This window comes from Aedes albopictus, chromosome 2, assembly GCF_035046485.1.
Source record: "Aedes albopictus strain Foshan chromosome 2, AalbF5, whole genome shotgun sequence".
NCBI lineage: Eukaryota > Metazoa > Arthropoda > Insecta > Diptera > Culicidae > Aedes > Aedes albopictus.
The window spans coordinates 121778248-121794351 of record NC_085137.1 but is presented as its reverse complement, the minus strand read 5'-3'; the positions used below and the strand labels follow the sequence as shown (position 1 = coordinate 121794351).

The following is a 16104-nucleotide window of genomic DNA, read 5'->3' as shown; positions in this document are numbered from 1 at the left end:
GCATTTCATCCGACGCGCAAAGAAAGTCTTCTTGACCTATCACTGGGATCAAATTCACTATCATTCGATTGCTTGTCCACATGGTAGTGAAAACTTGCCTATTATAACCACCATCAAACATACTAATGAAAGGTCAGATCAGCCGATTCAGGTTCCTTTTGATCTCACTAGGAGTATCGATTGGCAAAAATATGCAGCAACGGTATCCTTTGGAATCGAATAGTTCAATCCCCTCCCACCTTTGGACGAGTATCGATTCCTGTCTGAACTGATTTACAATAGTGCATTAGAATCACAAAAAACAACGCGTTCCAAGTGCAACTTTCAAAAGAAGACCAGCCACACTATTTAGGCTGGGATGATTGCACCCAGTTGTATCATAAAAAATCTGATGCTTTCAAAGCTTTTCGTAGACATAGTACTCCAGATCTTTACACGAGCTCGAAAGACAGTTGAAGAACCAGCTGAAAGCGAAAAAGCGTAGTTATTGGTGACATTTCATTGAAGGTGTCTCAAGAGAAACAGCGCTTCGGAGAGTGGCTCGCAACATGCGAAACCGCCCATATTCTAATGAGAGTGGCGAATACTGCTGCAGTCGCTGGATATTCAACTTCGTAAAAACGTCTGCCCAGACTCCGAGAGGTAGACCGCTCTCTTACTCAAGAGACGACTTTTTGGACAGACCATACAAAAGACCACAAAAAGACGAATACTAGAATTGTTTAACTCATTCATGGAGACGACCTGTTCAACTCATTCATGGAGAACAATATCGTTCCGCAGACATGTCAGAAATAGAGACATGTCAAAGTAATAGATATTCAAATACCTGGTAAACCAGCGTTTGACCATAAGTCATACCGCTCAATTGATATGTTTATCATGTTTAAGGAAATTGTTAGAAAAAAATGATCCTATCGCGAGTCGCGACTCGAACATTGGGTCAACCCGAATAACTTGCTTTCAAATACACAATTCGGGTTTTGCAATGGTAAATCACCAGACGATAATCGTTGTCTAGCGTTGCCTTCATCAAATATTCAGCTGGTCTTTGCGGAAAAGTAGCAATTGGATTCAGTTTTCTTGGACATTAAGGGCGCTTTTGATTCAATGAATAGGAATATTGGAAAACTCCACAATAGTAGACTACCAGGAATTTTAAATAATTTCATGTAAAATTTGTTGTCAGAAAATCATATGAGCTTCAACCTCGTACAACTGACAACTTCCAGAGTTAGCTACATGGGCCCACCCCAAGGTTTATGCTTAAGTCCCTTGCTTTATAATTTATACCGGAAAGACATTGATAGTTGTTTGGAAGGACAATGTACGCTAAGACAATTTGCAGATGATGGTGTGGTTTCTTTAAACGTGATTGAGCCCCAAATAAATGAACTGATAAAAAATGATCAGATTTCCGAAAAAAAAAATCTAACTTATGCGTCTTACGAGACTTTTTGTGAGACTTATATCATTGGGCTAAACGTAATATGTAACTGAAAGTATTACATTACTCTAAGAGAAGCTAAACTACGAGCTAAACCTTATATCGCATTTATAATTACACCTACTGGAAGTTAAGTAGTTGAACATCATTTTCCGCTTCCAGTAGCTAAGGTAAGATAAGGTTGAAATAGGAAATGAACCTAATTAGCCTGTGTATGCTGGCAAAATTCTTTTGTTCTTTGACTTTTACTGTGAGCTCTGTTTTGGTGCTGTCCTACTCACTCTCACAGGAATTTTGAACACAGTGTTCGCAGTTAAAGTCAAAATCTCACAGCATGCAGAGGCTAATAGTGTTCTTGAATGCAACTTAGTTTTTAACCTTGTGGAAGCCCTAGATCCTAGAATTTCTCTTGGATACAGAGATTGACGATGGTTTCTGATATGATGCTGGTGTGTTCGATAGAATTACTCATATGAATGTAAAGCTTCTATCTCTTTCAGGAATTTTCCCCTAAAAATCTCGAAATTCCTGCAGGGCTTTCTCCCAGAGCTCCTCCAGGAGTTCTTTCTGCGATTCCTCCAGAGGTCTCTTCGGGGATCTCTTCCGGGATTCTTGAAAGGATTTTTACAGGAATTCCTCCAGTAATCCCATGATTACTACAAAATCGTCTCCCAGGATTTCTCCCGGGACTTCTATTGAGATCATTGCAGAGCTCCTTCTAGTATTCCTTCCGGGATTCCATCAATGATTCATTCAAGTATCCTGCCGAAACTACTTTAGGGGTTCCAACCAGCAGCATTATTTCAAGAAACCTTTAAGTATCCTACAAGTATTCCCAGGGAACGGGGTTTTCCCTGGGTTCGGGATCCCTCAAAAGACTATTTTTCGGATCAAATCACTAACTCCTCCCAGGATACTTTCAAGGGTATCCCGAAGGGAATCCACAGAAATAAGATCTAAAGATTCCTCCCGGGGTTCTTCCACGAATTATTGCATAAACTTCTCGGAAATTCTTCGAAGTTCCTTCATTGAATTGCCCCAGCGTTTCTTCTTGGGTTTCTTTCGAGATTCCTTCAAAAATAATTTTCGGAATTTTCCCAGGGATTCTTCCGATGTCTTTTCAAGGTTTTATACTGAGTTTCTTCCAGGATTCCTCTAAAGATTCTTCTTAAAATTCCCGGTTTCGTCCAGAGATTTTCGCAGGATGTGCTCTTGTTACGAGATTTCCAGGATTCCCTAGGAACCCATCATAGATTATTTCTAGAATTTTTACACTAGGAGATTCCTTCCAGGAAAGATTCCTCCCCGGATTCCATTATTTTTGAAATTCTTCCCGCGGTTCCAGAGAATATTTTCAGGATTCCTGCAGAGTTTACAATCTAGATTCCTAAAAAGATTCTTCCAGCGATTACTTCGGAAATTCCTGCAGAGTTTTTACCCGGGATTCCTCCAATAATTTCCCATCGGTTTCCCTATATAATTTTTCATCGGTTTCCCTATTCTCAAAATTCCTCTGGGAATTCCTTCCTGAATTTCCTACAGGTTTTTGTTCGGAATTCATTTAGATAGTCTCACGGCATCATCAACAATGTACGATACCGGCGACCGCCACGGTACAACCTAGAGCGACTGAACCAACCTGATGTCGCCTCAGCATACGCGCAGAATCTCGAGGCCGCGTTGCCAGACGAGGGCGAGCTCGTCCTCTAGAGGACTGCTGGGATACAGTGAAAGCAGCCATCAACGACGCAGCCGAGAGCACCGTCGGGTACGTGGAACGGAATCGACGGAACGAATGGTTCGACGAAGAGTGCAGAACGGTTTTGGAGGAGAAGAATGCAGCGAGGGCGGTAATGCTGCAGCAAGGGACTCGACAGAACGTGGACAGGCACGGGAGCCCACGGCAACGGAGGAAACGACGACGCCAGTGCAGCGGAGGACGGAAATGAACCAACTCCCACGCTGAGGGAAGTTAAGGATGCCATTCACCAGCTCAAAACCAACAAAGCAGCTGGTAAGGATGGTATCGCAGCTGAACTCATCAAGATGGGCCCAGAAAAGTTGGCCACCTGTCTGCATCGGCTGATAGTCAGGATCTGGGAAACCGAACAGCTACCGGAGGAGTGGAAGGAAGGGGTAATCTGCCCCATTCACAAGAAAGGCGACCATTTGGAATGTGAGAACTTCAGGGCGATCACTATTTTGAATGCTGCCTACAAAGTGCTATCCCAGATCATCTTCCGTCGTCTGTTATCTAAAATAAATGAGTTCGTGGGAAGTTATCAAGCCGGCTTCATCGACGGCCGGTCGACAACGGACCAGATTCTTTTTCGGATATCAAACTAAAAAAATAGTATGTAACTATAATAGTTATTTATGTGACGAGTTGCAAAACGTTGATTTTTTCAGCACGAGTCGGACATTTATCCAACGAGGCTTGCCGAGTTGGGTAAATACGAAAAGTGCTGAAAATATCGAGTTTTGCAACGAGTTCCATACAAAATTTTATGCAATGATTTTTTCATAATGCAACCTGTGGTGATATGGAAGCTAGAATGTACATCATAGCAACCAGGGAATGGAGGACGTGAGCATTGCAACTGGAGCTGTCAAGAAGAATACTTCAACTAGCATTTAACTGATTTCAAGAATTAAATATCGTTTTAAGAAACTCAACATTTCTAATCAATTAATTAGTTATTTACCACATAATTGGCGACGAGCGGACCCTGAAGCGAACCTGAACGCAGTTTTTGGAAGTTGTGAGGTAATCTATTCAACAAAAAAAAAACACGAAGCCTTCACGGACAACCAACTGGTTGATCCGGTGAGGGCATGACTAATAAAGTCCCTCACGGACAACCAGCTGGTTGGTCCGGTGGGGGCATGACTAATAAAGTCCCTCACGAACAACCAGCTGGTTGGTCCGGTGAGGGCATGACCAATAAAGTCCTTCACGGACAACCAGCTGGTTGGTCCGGTGAGGGCACGATACAATCGGGGACTTGAATAGCCATTCTTCAAATTGACCGAAATGATAAATGATAATGCGGATCCTTATGAAAATGTTATATTTTAGGTATAACCAATGGAAGATCAACTCTTAAAACTGCCACCCTTCGAATGCAAAACCATTCCTCTGTCTGAAATCAGGCAGAAGTGGCACGACTACAAAAAGCAGTTTGAGTATGTGGCCAGCGCTATTGGAAAGAAGAAGAAAAAGAAACTGAAGAGCATTTTCCTGGCGGTTGGCGGCCGACAGCTTCAAAAAGTGTACGAGAGCCTACCCGCAAACGAAAACCAGATCGATGATGACTTCGAATCAACCATCAAAAGGCTGGACGAATATTTCGCACCCAAACAACACGATACCTTCGAGAGGTACTCTTTTTGGTCGCTGATTCCTCTGCAGGACGAAACCCTCGATAAATTTCTCCTTCGCGCCAAGACTCATGCCTCAAAGTGTCGATTCGGCTCAACAGATCAAGAGAGCCAGGATGCCGCAGTAATCGATAAAATCGTAATGCCAGCTCCCCCGATCTACGCAGGAAAATTCTAGAAAAATCAACAATCGATCTGGACAGTCTGACCAAGCTTGTAAATTCACACCTGTGGGTTCAACAGCAAGTACGCGAGTTGGGACAATGTGGTAATCCGTCAAGAAGCGTAACGGTTCCTCATCGTAATAGTGACTCGCCTGTCTACGGAATCATGAACAAGCCAGAGCATCGTTGGCCGAATAAGCCTTCAAACCGACCGGAGTATCGCGAAGCTAACGAAACACATTACTTTCAAGAAAATCGTTTCCAGAGACAGAGGGAGTGTTCCAAATGTGGAGGCAAACAACACCGATTCAACGAAGACTGTCCCGCAAAAACTCTTCAGTGTCGAAATTGCAGAGTTTATGGTCATTTCGCAAGAATGTGCCAAAAACCCTCCTACAAGCGAAAATTTGAGTCAAGTAACACACAACGAGGTTCGATTCCTGCGAAGAAGTTCAAAGTCAATGCAGTGGAAGAAAATCAATCATCAGCAGTTGAGCAGCCAGAAGCAAGAAGCGATTCGTTTATATTCGCGATAAGCGACAACCACGATGAGCTTGTATGGTGCAAGGTCGGAGACGTAATAATCGAAATGATGATTGATTCTGGATCGAAATACAACATTATCGGTGAATCAACATGGACGTATCTGCAGAACAAAGGAGCGAACTGTGAGGACATTAAGCAGTCAGACAAGAGCCTGTCAGCCTACGCCCAGAATAGAGAATTGAAAATCCTGTGTACCTTTTCTGCTCGGATAATGGTTATCGATTCTGGAAGTAGCACGAATATTACCGCTTGTTTCTACGTAGTGAAAGGTGGTGAGCAAAATCTTCTGGGACGCGAAACAGCGAAGCAACTTGGTGTACTTTTGATCGGGCTTCCCAGTGTCATCAACTCAGGTGCAGTTCAACAAGTGTCCGAATGCGCAGAGAAGTTTCCTAAGGAAGATAAAGCTCAACCATACAGCACCATATTGGCCTCAGGCGAACGGAGAAGTTGAGCGCCAAAACAGCTCTCTTTTGAAGCGCCTCAAGATCAGCCATGCTCTCCATCGGAACTGGAAAACAGACCTTCTTGAATACTTGATGATGTACAACACCACACCCCACTCAACGACGGGAAAAACGCCAACCGAATTACTCAGTAGGAAAACAATTCGCTCGAAAATTCCATCCATCAGCGACATCGAGACTGCGCCGCCCAAGGATGGTGAAGCTCAAGACCGGGATACAATCATGAAGTACAAAGGGAAATTAAATGAGGATTCTCGTCGACATGCTCAAGTTTCAGAAATCAATGAAGGAGATTTGGTGTTGCTGCAAAACCTTCTTCCAGGACACAAACTATCAACGACTTTCAGCCCAATAGAATATGTGGTGTTGAGCAAAATAGGTAATCGCGTCAAAGTCAGAGATCCAATTTCGGGCAACACATACGAAAGAAATTCCGCACATGTCAAAAAGATAACCAACTCGACGAAGGAAACCAACGACTTTGCAGCATCTTCTGGAAGTATAATCGATCCGTTGTTAACATCAAATCCATCTACGAGCCCATCAGATCTTCGACCACCTAGGACAGTTCAAAGACCGTTTTGGCAGAAGGATTATGTTGCTCATGTATCATCCGATAAATCACCCTAAAGGAAGGGAGATGTGGTGATATGGAAGCTAGAATGTACATCATAGCAACCAGGGAATGGAGGACGTGAGCATTGCAACTGGAGCTGTCAAGAAGAATACTTCAACTAGCATTTAACTGATTTCAAGAATTAAATATCGTTTTAAGAAACTCAACATTTCTAATCAATTAATTAGTTATTTACCACACAACCCATTTGAGTTGCATAATGTTCATAATGCAACTCAAATGAGTTGCATTATGAACATTATACAACTATTTTTCATTACGCAACTCATATCATTTGCATAATAAACCAGTTCGGAAAAGCTGGCTATTATAATAACAAAGTAAGTTAGGGTATCGCGCCACTTGGGCAGTAGCTTCTATATTCGTCTGTTTTCCACTATAACTCAGTCAATTTTGAACCAATTGACTTGAAATGTTGTACACGGGTAGATACTATGCCTATCTCACCACATTCCAAAAGTTGTGTCAATTGGTTCAAATTTGACTGAGTTATAGTGGAAAACAGACGAATATAGAAGCCACCGCCCAAGTAGTGCGATTCCCTATATAAAATAGAAATTATGATACTGAATTGCATAAAATAATTAAAATCTAGACTATACATTCGAAAAAAAACGAAGAACAATTGAACAGAAATCTGACCAAAACACCTACCAAGTAACATTATTCGTAGATATTTTAATTAAACAAAATGCTTCTAGCGCAAAGATTACGAGAACAACGAACGAAAGTTGTTCCACATTCGAGCGGAGATTAAGAGACTGATTGCCGAAATCAACGATAACTTGAAAGGGCAACTGAAACCACCGAGCAGTATAGAGGAATTCTTTTCCCAACAAGATTTAAATGACCATAGTCCTGATCGAGGCGAGGAAACATTTGTACTTAATTTGCTCAAACAATATCTGACGACTATTGTGAAAAGGTACAACACAATTACGGAGGAACGCCACGATTTGTGTCGGGTAGTTGACGATGCAAAACAACAGATCAATGGTGAGCGATAGGTTTGCAGTCGTCAGAATACTTTTATCATTCAACTTCTGTCTGTGTAATTTCCATTTTAGACCTGCAGCAGGAAAAAGACCACTGCGAGTATCGTATCTCGCAACTAGAGTGTGAACTACGAGTGGCGGCCAGCCAGGCATCGATCGATACCATTGGGAAAGAGACTTCAATCGATTCCGACATCATGTCGGTGGACAACGACATAGTGAGTCATCCCGGGAAGCCAATGGCAGCCTGATTTTTGGGCGCTCAGAGAAGGGTAGTACCTTGAGTTTAATCTGAAAACATGATATAAAAATAATGAAAATCTTTACCCTAGGATGCTTTAACCATGTAGTGCTGTTATCTCTTATCGTTTATATTGAGTTATTGATCGCATTCAGATTAAACAATAGGACTTACACAGCGTAACAAAAATTAACTTTTTGTCTGTCTCAAGAGCAAACTTATGTGTCTCCGAAGGATTTTGGGCCGCTGAATCCGAATCCGGGCTCAGATTTGCTCCAACACGTCACAATTTTGAGCTATACCTCAATTTATAGGGCGAAATATGCTATTTTGGGTTTTTTTTGACTGCAAGCCATTAAGCAAGGAAATATTTTTTTAAGCAATCAAAAGGATAATTGGTCAATTAACATCTAAATTAACGACTTATGCAAAATATTTCGTTTTACCAAATCGAATTTGATAGCTAAGCGATTTATGTTAGGTACGACATTTCCCATACAAGTCACCCTCCAAAAGTTGCATGCAAGTTTTCATACTAACATAAAATGCCTAAAACTATCAAATTTGATTAGGTAAAACGAAATATTTTGCATGAGTCGTTAATTTAGATGTTAATTGACCAATTAACCTTTTGATTGTTTAAAAAAAATATTTCCTTGCTTAATGGCTTGCAGTCAAAAATGCCCAAAATCGCATATTTTGCCCTATAAATTGAGGTATAGCTCAAAATTGTGACGTGTTGGAGCAAATCTGAGCCCGGATTCAAATTCAGCGGCCCAAAATCCTTCGGAGACACATAAGTTTGCTCTTGAGACAAAAAAAAGTTGCGCTGTGTTATCTTTTCTTTTAGTGCCTGGATATATTTCTACTCAAACTACTAATCGACAACGATCATGAAATTTATTTTGTTTTGTTCCCCAGCTACAGGCCAGCGAGACTCTGAGCGCCCAACGGATACGAATGCAAACCGTCCTGCGGGACATTTCAGCGGAAATCGCCTATCTGGTATGGTTGATTGTTTACTCTCACATCTCACTTTTCTTAATCATCGCGTTCCGTTTCGCCGGCCGCTTTATTCTTGGCGGGTTCAAAGTAGTTGCTCTCGAAAACCTGTTTATCCCAAATTTATCGCACGCGTAAACTATCTGTTGGATTCTGATCGATTCGTAAATAAACATTATCTGGTAGTTTTGGTAAAACCACGACAGTGGCGGAAAGTGAGTGCCTCACTTCCATTTCGTTAAAGATAGATATAGAACGTGCCTCCCGTCGAGTTGGGACGACGTGAGCGATCAGTGTTAGACATCCGACTTGAGCTTGTGCACGCGACGCCGACGCAACAGCATGTCTAACCCACTTAAGCGGTTTTTTGGATTTGTATATAGGGACATGCCTACGGTGGATTCTAAAAATAACTTCACAACTTTTCACGAGATGCATATGCCTAGAAAGTGTTGCATTTTCTCCATGCCGGTGCGTCTATAGAGTATACTCTGCGACGGACAGGAGCATCGTAAACGCACCCGAGATTGACTACTATTTTTGTACATGTCTAACTACCTTCACAATATTGCGCGCGTTCGCCTTCAACGCTAGTGTTGAAACATGAAGTAATGGAAGGAATGCATGTACAATTATTGGACATGATGCACTTCCGTTGCAACAAAACGGTCAAGAATCGTTTTGCTTTCTGCTTCTGCTGGTGGACCACTCGTCAGTAATGATCGTTTTCTCATAGCCTAAGAGGCACGGCTCCGAAAGTTATTTTTAAAAGTTCTAGATGCAGGCCTGGGAGCAAGTTACTTTTTAGTTACTTAGTCACTATTTTCGGGCCAGTCACTATAAAGTCCCGAATTAAAGGCTGTCAAACTAAAATAAGTTTTTTCTAGACATACGAAGTGCCTGAAGCTCATAGTCACAATATCATATGTGTTGTATTGTGGGAAAATTGCGAAAAGATCCACGTAGTTCTGGTGGGGGTTTAACTCACGTGTCTCCAAGTTCGTTAGACAGGGCGCCTTAACCAACTCCGCCACAGAACAAAATAACGATTCTGTGAAGTAGAAAGCCAACCTGAATCCAACGCCCACCTCACCTAACGTTATTTCCTCGCAATCACCATCTCATTCGGTCTTTAGATGTCCACTTCTAACACTATCTGAGCGTGCCTACGAACAATAGTGAGAGCATGTTATTTTTATTCATGGTCGAGACTGTTTCGAGGGTTCTCCACTGATACATACCAGGTTTCACTGTCGTACAGCAACACAGATTTCTTAACTGACTATTTTTCGATACACTTCTTAAACTCACAAAGGCAATCCTCGCCTTCTTCATCCGTGCACTTATGTCGATATTGGTGCCACATCGCGCGCCATTTGGCTACCAAGATATTGGAAGCTTTCAACGTTCTCTGCTACTTGCCCAGCTACCGTGATGCTGGAAAACGAGCGCCGTTAAGCTAGGAGAGCAACGTCATTAGCCAGTTCCAAATAATTTAGGTGCTCCATGGTAATGGGCTGCACCAGCAACCAACGATTTGGTTCACGATCGATTGCACCTACCAGGATGTTGTTGATTACGAAGAGGAACAGTAGCGGTGATAGTACATATACATTAGTGTGGGTCATCGGAACCGTTTTCTCAGATCAAAGCTTTTTCGGTTCCGTTTCGGGTCCTGAGTATCCGTGCAAAATTTGAGCACGATCGGTTGCGTCTACACTTTGCGCATTGCAATTGAAATTTGTATGGGATTTTGTATGGGAAAACATATTTTTTTGCATTTTAGCCATAAGATGAAAAAGTTTGTCTGAAACTTTTTAAACGATACTGTAAAATGATAGCCCAGGATGTTCTGAAAAACTTTGCTGAAGACCGCAAAGCGATTTGATGCTTGTGAAAATAGTTATAACCAACGAACCGCATGCATGTGTTTATGTTTTAACATGTAAAGGAATAACAATAGCAACAAAATCATATTGTTTCGCCAAGCAATGCCAACGCTATAACTTTTTTCATAAGCATCACATCACTTCGCGGTCTTCGACAAAGTTTTTTAGGACACACTAGGCTATGTTTTCACTTTATCGGTTACACGGTTTTAGAAAAATTCGAGCTTGTTATGAGAGTAATGCAAAAAAGTGTGTTTTCTCATGTAAAATCCCATACAATCTTCAAACGCGATGCGCAAAACGTAGACGTAACCGATCGTACCCAAATTTTGCACACTTATATGGGTCCAGAAATGGGATCAAAAAAGCTTTGATCTGATGGAATACCATTGATTTTTTCATTTTTCCATATAAACGATGACCCACTCTAATATACATCCTTGCCTCACTCCAGCAACGACCCGGATGGGATCGGACAAGATACCGTTGTGCAGTACTCTGCACGAAAATGGTCCGTTCTGTGCTTGAATGAGGCCGATGATTTTCTCAGGGACACCCTTGCGCCTGAGACTCCCTACATGTTTTCGTGATTGAGACGGTCGAAAGCTTGTTCGTAATCAATGAACACCAGGTAGAGAGACTCTTGGAATTCATTGATTTGCTCCAGAATGATACGCAGCGTGACAATATGGTTGGTCCATACAGGATCGTCCGGTACGTAATCCTGCTTGCTGTAATCGGAGAGTTGCGTCAATCTTCTCCTGTATCCGGTTAAGGATCACTTTGCAGAGAGGACTTTGAGAACGATACACAGTAACATGATACCCCGTCAATTACAGTTAGGTCACCCTTTTTGCATACCTTTGCTAAGGCCTGAAGTACACAGGGCCAAATATTTGCCAAGGAAAGAAATCAAGAAACAACATCAGTTTGACACTAATAAAAATTCGATCGATGTAAACAAGATGGCCAGCTTTGAGCATCTCGGTTGATATGCGATCGACCTCCGGGCCCTGTTCGATTTCATGCTATGGATGGCTGATAGTATCTTCTGTAATGCTTCGGTGTTGACACACACGGTAAAAATTCTGCACGCTAGATGTAAGGGAAAAATCCTTTAACTATTCAATGTCGTAATCAACATGATCAGAAGTGCTTTTCCTTTGAGATCGCAATGCTGTCAGTGTTGATTTGAGGACCAAAACAAACCCATCAGAGAAATCAACAGAAAATCCCTTCGATTTGCACTACTGTAAAAAGCAATACGATCCAAAGTGAAAAGTTGTTGATTTGGTAATGACTGTTTTGGGCATGAAAGTAAATATAGATGACAGGCGGTAGAAAGTGCTTCGCTTCGATTCGCACCTCTATAACAGATGTGAAGCAGTGTAGTGGTAAAATAGTTGATCGTGACTCTAAAGGTCCTGGTATCGAATCTGGGTGCGGCTGTACATATTTTTTTTAATTTTTGTTTTGAAATCAAAACATTGTCAACAACGAATTGATGTGAAGTTACATTAAAATTGAAGAGGCATTGGATGTTCTTTGTCAAATGATATGTAATTGATAACAAACCGATTGAACAGTAGTGCGAATTCAAGAGCCAATCAGTTTATATCACAGTGCAGATTTTTTACCGTGCAGTAATGCGTCGAACTCTTGGCGGTTCGTGCTGATATGTTGGTGACATGGCCGGCACTTGGAAAAAAAATGCCAAAGTGCTCGAACCAGCGTTCCAGCTGGTCAGCCAGGCAGTGTTGCGAATACTCACTTGCGAAAAGTTATACTCACTTGCTTATATCTCAGTCCAGAAGCATGCTATCAAAAAATGATGTTTGAAGGGATTTTAGATTGTAGTTTAATCTAAAAGTTTGCCGAATAAAGTAAAGGTCGCAGACGCATACCAAAATCGTGAGAGAGCTGTGAGCACAATGAGAGTATAAATTACACGAATTTTGCTCACCTCGTACTCACAGCTCACTCACAACTTTGGTATGCGTCTGCGACCTTTACTTTATTCGGCAAACTTTTAGATTAAACTACAATCTAAAAGCCCTTCAAACATCATCTTTTGATAGCATACTTCTGGACTGAGATAGAAGCAAGTGAGTATCACTCTTGCAAGTGAGTATTCGCAACACTGCAGCCAGGTCGGTCAATGGCTGCCCAGACGTGTCTTTCACGGGCATCGCTGCATTCATCTTAGTCCCACTGAGGCGGCGTGAGGAGACGAATGTCGCAGGTATTTACGGCTTTCTCGCCTTCGTCGGCTAGGGAGTCCGCCCACGCTGTTTTGTCCCGTCTACATGAGCGTTTCACTTCCTTCTCGAGAGCCGAATAGCGCTGACGGGTTAAGCCCAGAGAAACAGACGTAACACCTAGAACAAATTATATTAAAAATCATCATCACAAAATCGTAATCGCCCATGCCGTGTTTGGGTAAGCTACCACTAGATGGCGGAAGTGAGCAAACGTCAAATAGGAAGAAAAACAATACCGAATATTGAATCAACCGTTAAAATGTAAGCGATGGGAAGCGAGTAGAGTGTGACGTCTGTTTCTCTGTGGATTAAGGTTTTGGCTCCTCGTGTTTTCGCTCGCTATATCGCGGCTTTAGCGTTCCTTCGCTTCTCTATCTTCTTCCAGGTGGCATCTGTGATCCGCTGCTTTTTCTGAGTGCGTAGTTCACCCAAATTACTCTCGCCGTTGTCAATCAAGACGATCTTGTTGGCGCTCTATTGATTTTCTACGCTTCCACGAAAGCAATGTCTGCGCTACATTTGTTTCCCACATCAAACAGGCACTGTATCCATTTTTGTCTGATGCAGATGTGGTCGATTTGGTTTTCCGTCATGGGATCCCATGTCATGGGATCATGTCATGGGAAACCCGTGTCACTTTGTGCATTGGTCGACGGGGAAAAAGCGTTCTCCCAATCACCGTGTTCTTGTTGCCACAAAACTTTGCAAATTGTTCTCCATTTACGCTCATTTCTACAAGACCATGGCGTCCCATGACATGCTCTGCTCATAGTTCGAGTTGTTGGAAGCAACCTTTGCGTTGAAGTCGCCCATGAGGTTTTTGATATCACCTTTTGGTATGTTATACACGACAGTATTCAGTTGGCTGTAAAAGTTCTCTTTGTTTTGCATTTTGGCAGCATCGGTTGGCGCGTAACATTGGATCATGGTAAGGTTTCAAATCCTTATTCTGAATCTGGCTCAATTGCGTGTTCACCTCGTAGGCCAGAGTTTAGCTGAATTTTACCCGATGCCAATCTGTGTTCCCCAAAATTCGACCAACGGATTGCTAGGATCTCAAATTCATACGGCATGCCTCATTGTCAAGCTGTGCCAGTTTACCCTGCTGGACTAGGGTTCATACATTCCAAGTTTCAATTCTTGTCCGTAGTTTCGCTAGAAGTCGTTGCCGTTAATTCAGTTTCAGCAATCTTACTTTTTCTTTCATTTTCGGTTTCTGTAACGTTTTTTGAGTTTCGAGAACAGTTTGCCCATAACTGCATAACAGTCACATTCGACAAAAGTAGGCATAGGAGAAAATGGAGTTTAAAGTTTGCAACATGTGCTAGTATGGAGACGAAACGAAATTTCAAAAATTTGTTAATAATTTAAAATTGATCCTTTTGCAATGAAATTTTCTACAGCTCTTCTTGTATGCTGAACAAATATTAAAAAAAAAAAATAATCACACCAAAATATGATTGATATCACGCTTTGACACTAGTGTCTATTTCCAGTGTGACTGTTATGCGGTTACATTTATAAATTTTAGCTAATGAGACAAAACGACTTGGTATTTGTTTCACATTTTGCAGAACAAACTTATAAAGTCCATTTGGGTGGATGAAAGTACTGATGAATGGGAGATGATCGCCGGTATTAACTCAATATTGGCAAAAAATGCAAATGTTACAATTATGCAGTTATGGGCAGAGTATTCGAGCAGCATTCCTTACTCAGCCGTTGGATGCCAGAACAGACGCTGTTTGAGCCGCACCTCCTTGGTGAACAGACGCTCGGGTCATACCTCCTCAATCTAGCTCAGTGTTTCCCAAACTTGTTGGAGAAATCGCCCTCTTGGAGCTTGGGAAAAATATTTTCGCTCCCCTATTAATGTTTCTATAGTACAAGGCTGATACTGTGCTAAGCTGAAGCCGGAAGGATTCGTTATTGACATATTCATTATCATTGAAAGCAGTTTTCTTGTTCAAAAATGAAATCTCCGTAGCGAAAATTTATTCACTGAATTGTGGGTACAAACATTTGCTTTCCGAGCGAGAAAACTGCTTTCGTATTTTCGAAGATGATGATTATTTGAATGACGAATCCTTCAACATTAAAAGCCCATTATTTGACGCTATACTGTGGCAAAACCAGTAGTGGCAGTAATGTATTGATCTAAAATAGTATCGCTCTGATTTTCATTGCATGGTTTTGTAAACGCATCGATTTTTTTTTTTGCATTTGAATAAACTATTTTGTACCCTATTGATCGTTCTTACATAAATTTTGAAATGATGTTTGTGCTATATTTTTGAAGGTCTCAGGCCATTCGGTTGAAGGCCATGGGGCCAAATGGTCATTGGGTCTTTTTTTGCCGTTACGTCCCCACTGAGACACAGTATGCTTTTCAGCTTAGTTTCTATAAGCACTTCCACTGTTATTAACTGAGAGCTTCCTTTGCCAATGACCATTTTCCATTTGTATGAACTTTTCCTTCTTTGTAACATAGGCTGTTCTTTCTTGTATTATTGTTAAAATAGTTTTTTACAATAATAGTTGAAGAAGATGATAACAACACATCCGTTTACAGATAACTGCTAAATATCTATTAGTCCTGATGACAATTCAGCCTAATGTCCATTCCGCCTAATGACCTTCGGCCTAATGACCCAGCATCATTCTTGAACAGTTGTTCATTAAGCAAAATAGAACGATCTGTGAACACTTATGATCATTCGATATCTTTAACGAGATGTTCTATCAGTGTTCTAAAAAGAATGGTTTTCAACCCCGATGTCAATTTCAAACATTGTTTCAATTGTTTGACGAAAATATCTTTCATGCAAAAAGCAAAAATTGTAGTCAGTTTTTCTCAGTAAAGAAAAGCTTGTGATCCAAACTGACAAGCTTCGTATGGAATGGAGCACTTCCTATGTTTTAATTATATTATTAAATAAGTAGACATGCAGCAGTCATTTGCAGCAGTTTTGAGGGAATTTAACAATGAATTTCTGGAAAGTTTTCAAACTTACTCTTAGTAATGCAAAGTTTGGAATTCATCCAGTAAGCTTCTCTGAAATATCTTCAAAGTA

General features: G+C 41.4%; 1 protein-coding gene across 1 annotated transcript in view; it reads left to right on the top strand.

Annotated features, from left to right (window-relative positions):
- The window catches only part of LOC115255186 (myosin heavy chain, cardiac muscle isoform-like), a 98939-nt gene that overhangs the window by 13426 nt on the left and 69409 nt on the right, over window positions 1-16104 (top strand). The window contains exons 7-9 of the mRNA XM_029853121.2: window positions 7344-7638; window positions 7710-7855; window positions 8800-8883. Of these exons, the coding sequence (XP_029708981.2) occupies window positions 7344-7638; window positions 7710-7855; window positions 8800-8883 (525 nt within the window). The remainder of the gene's footprint in view (window positions 1-7343; window positions 7639-7709; window positions 7856-8799; window positions 8884-16104) is intronic.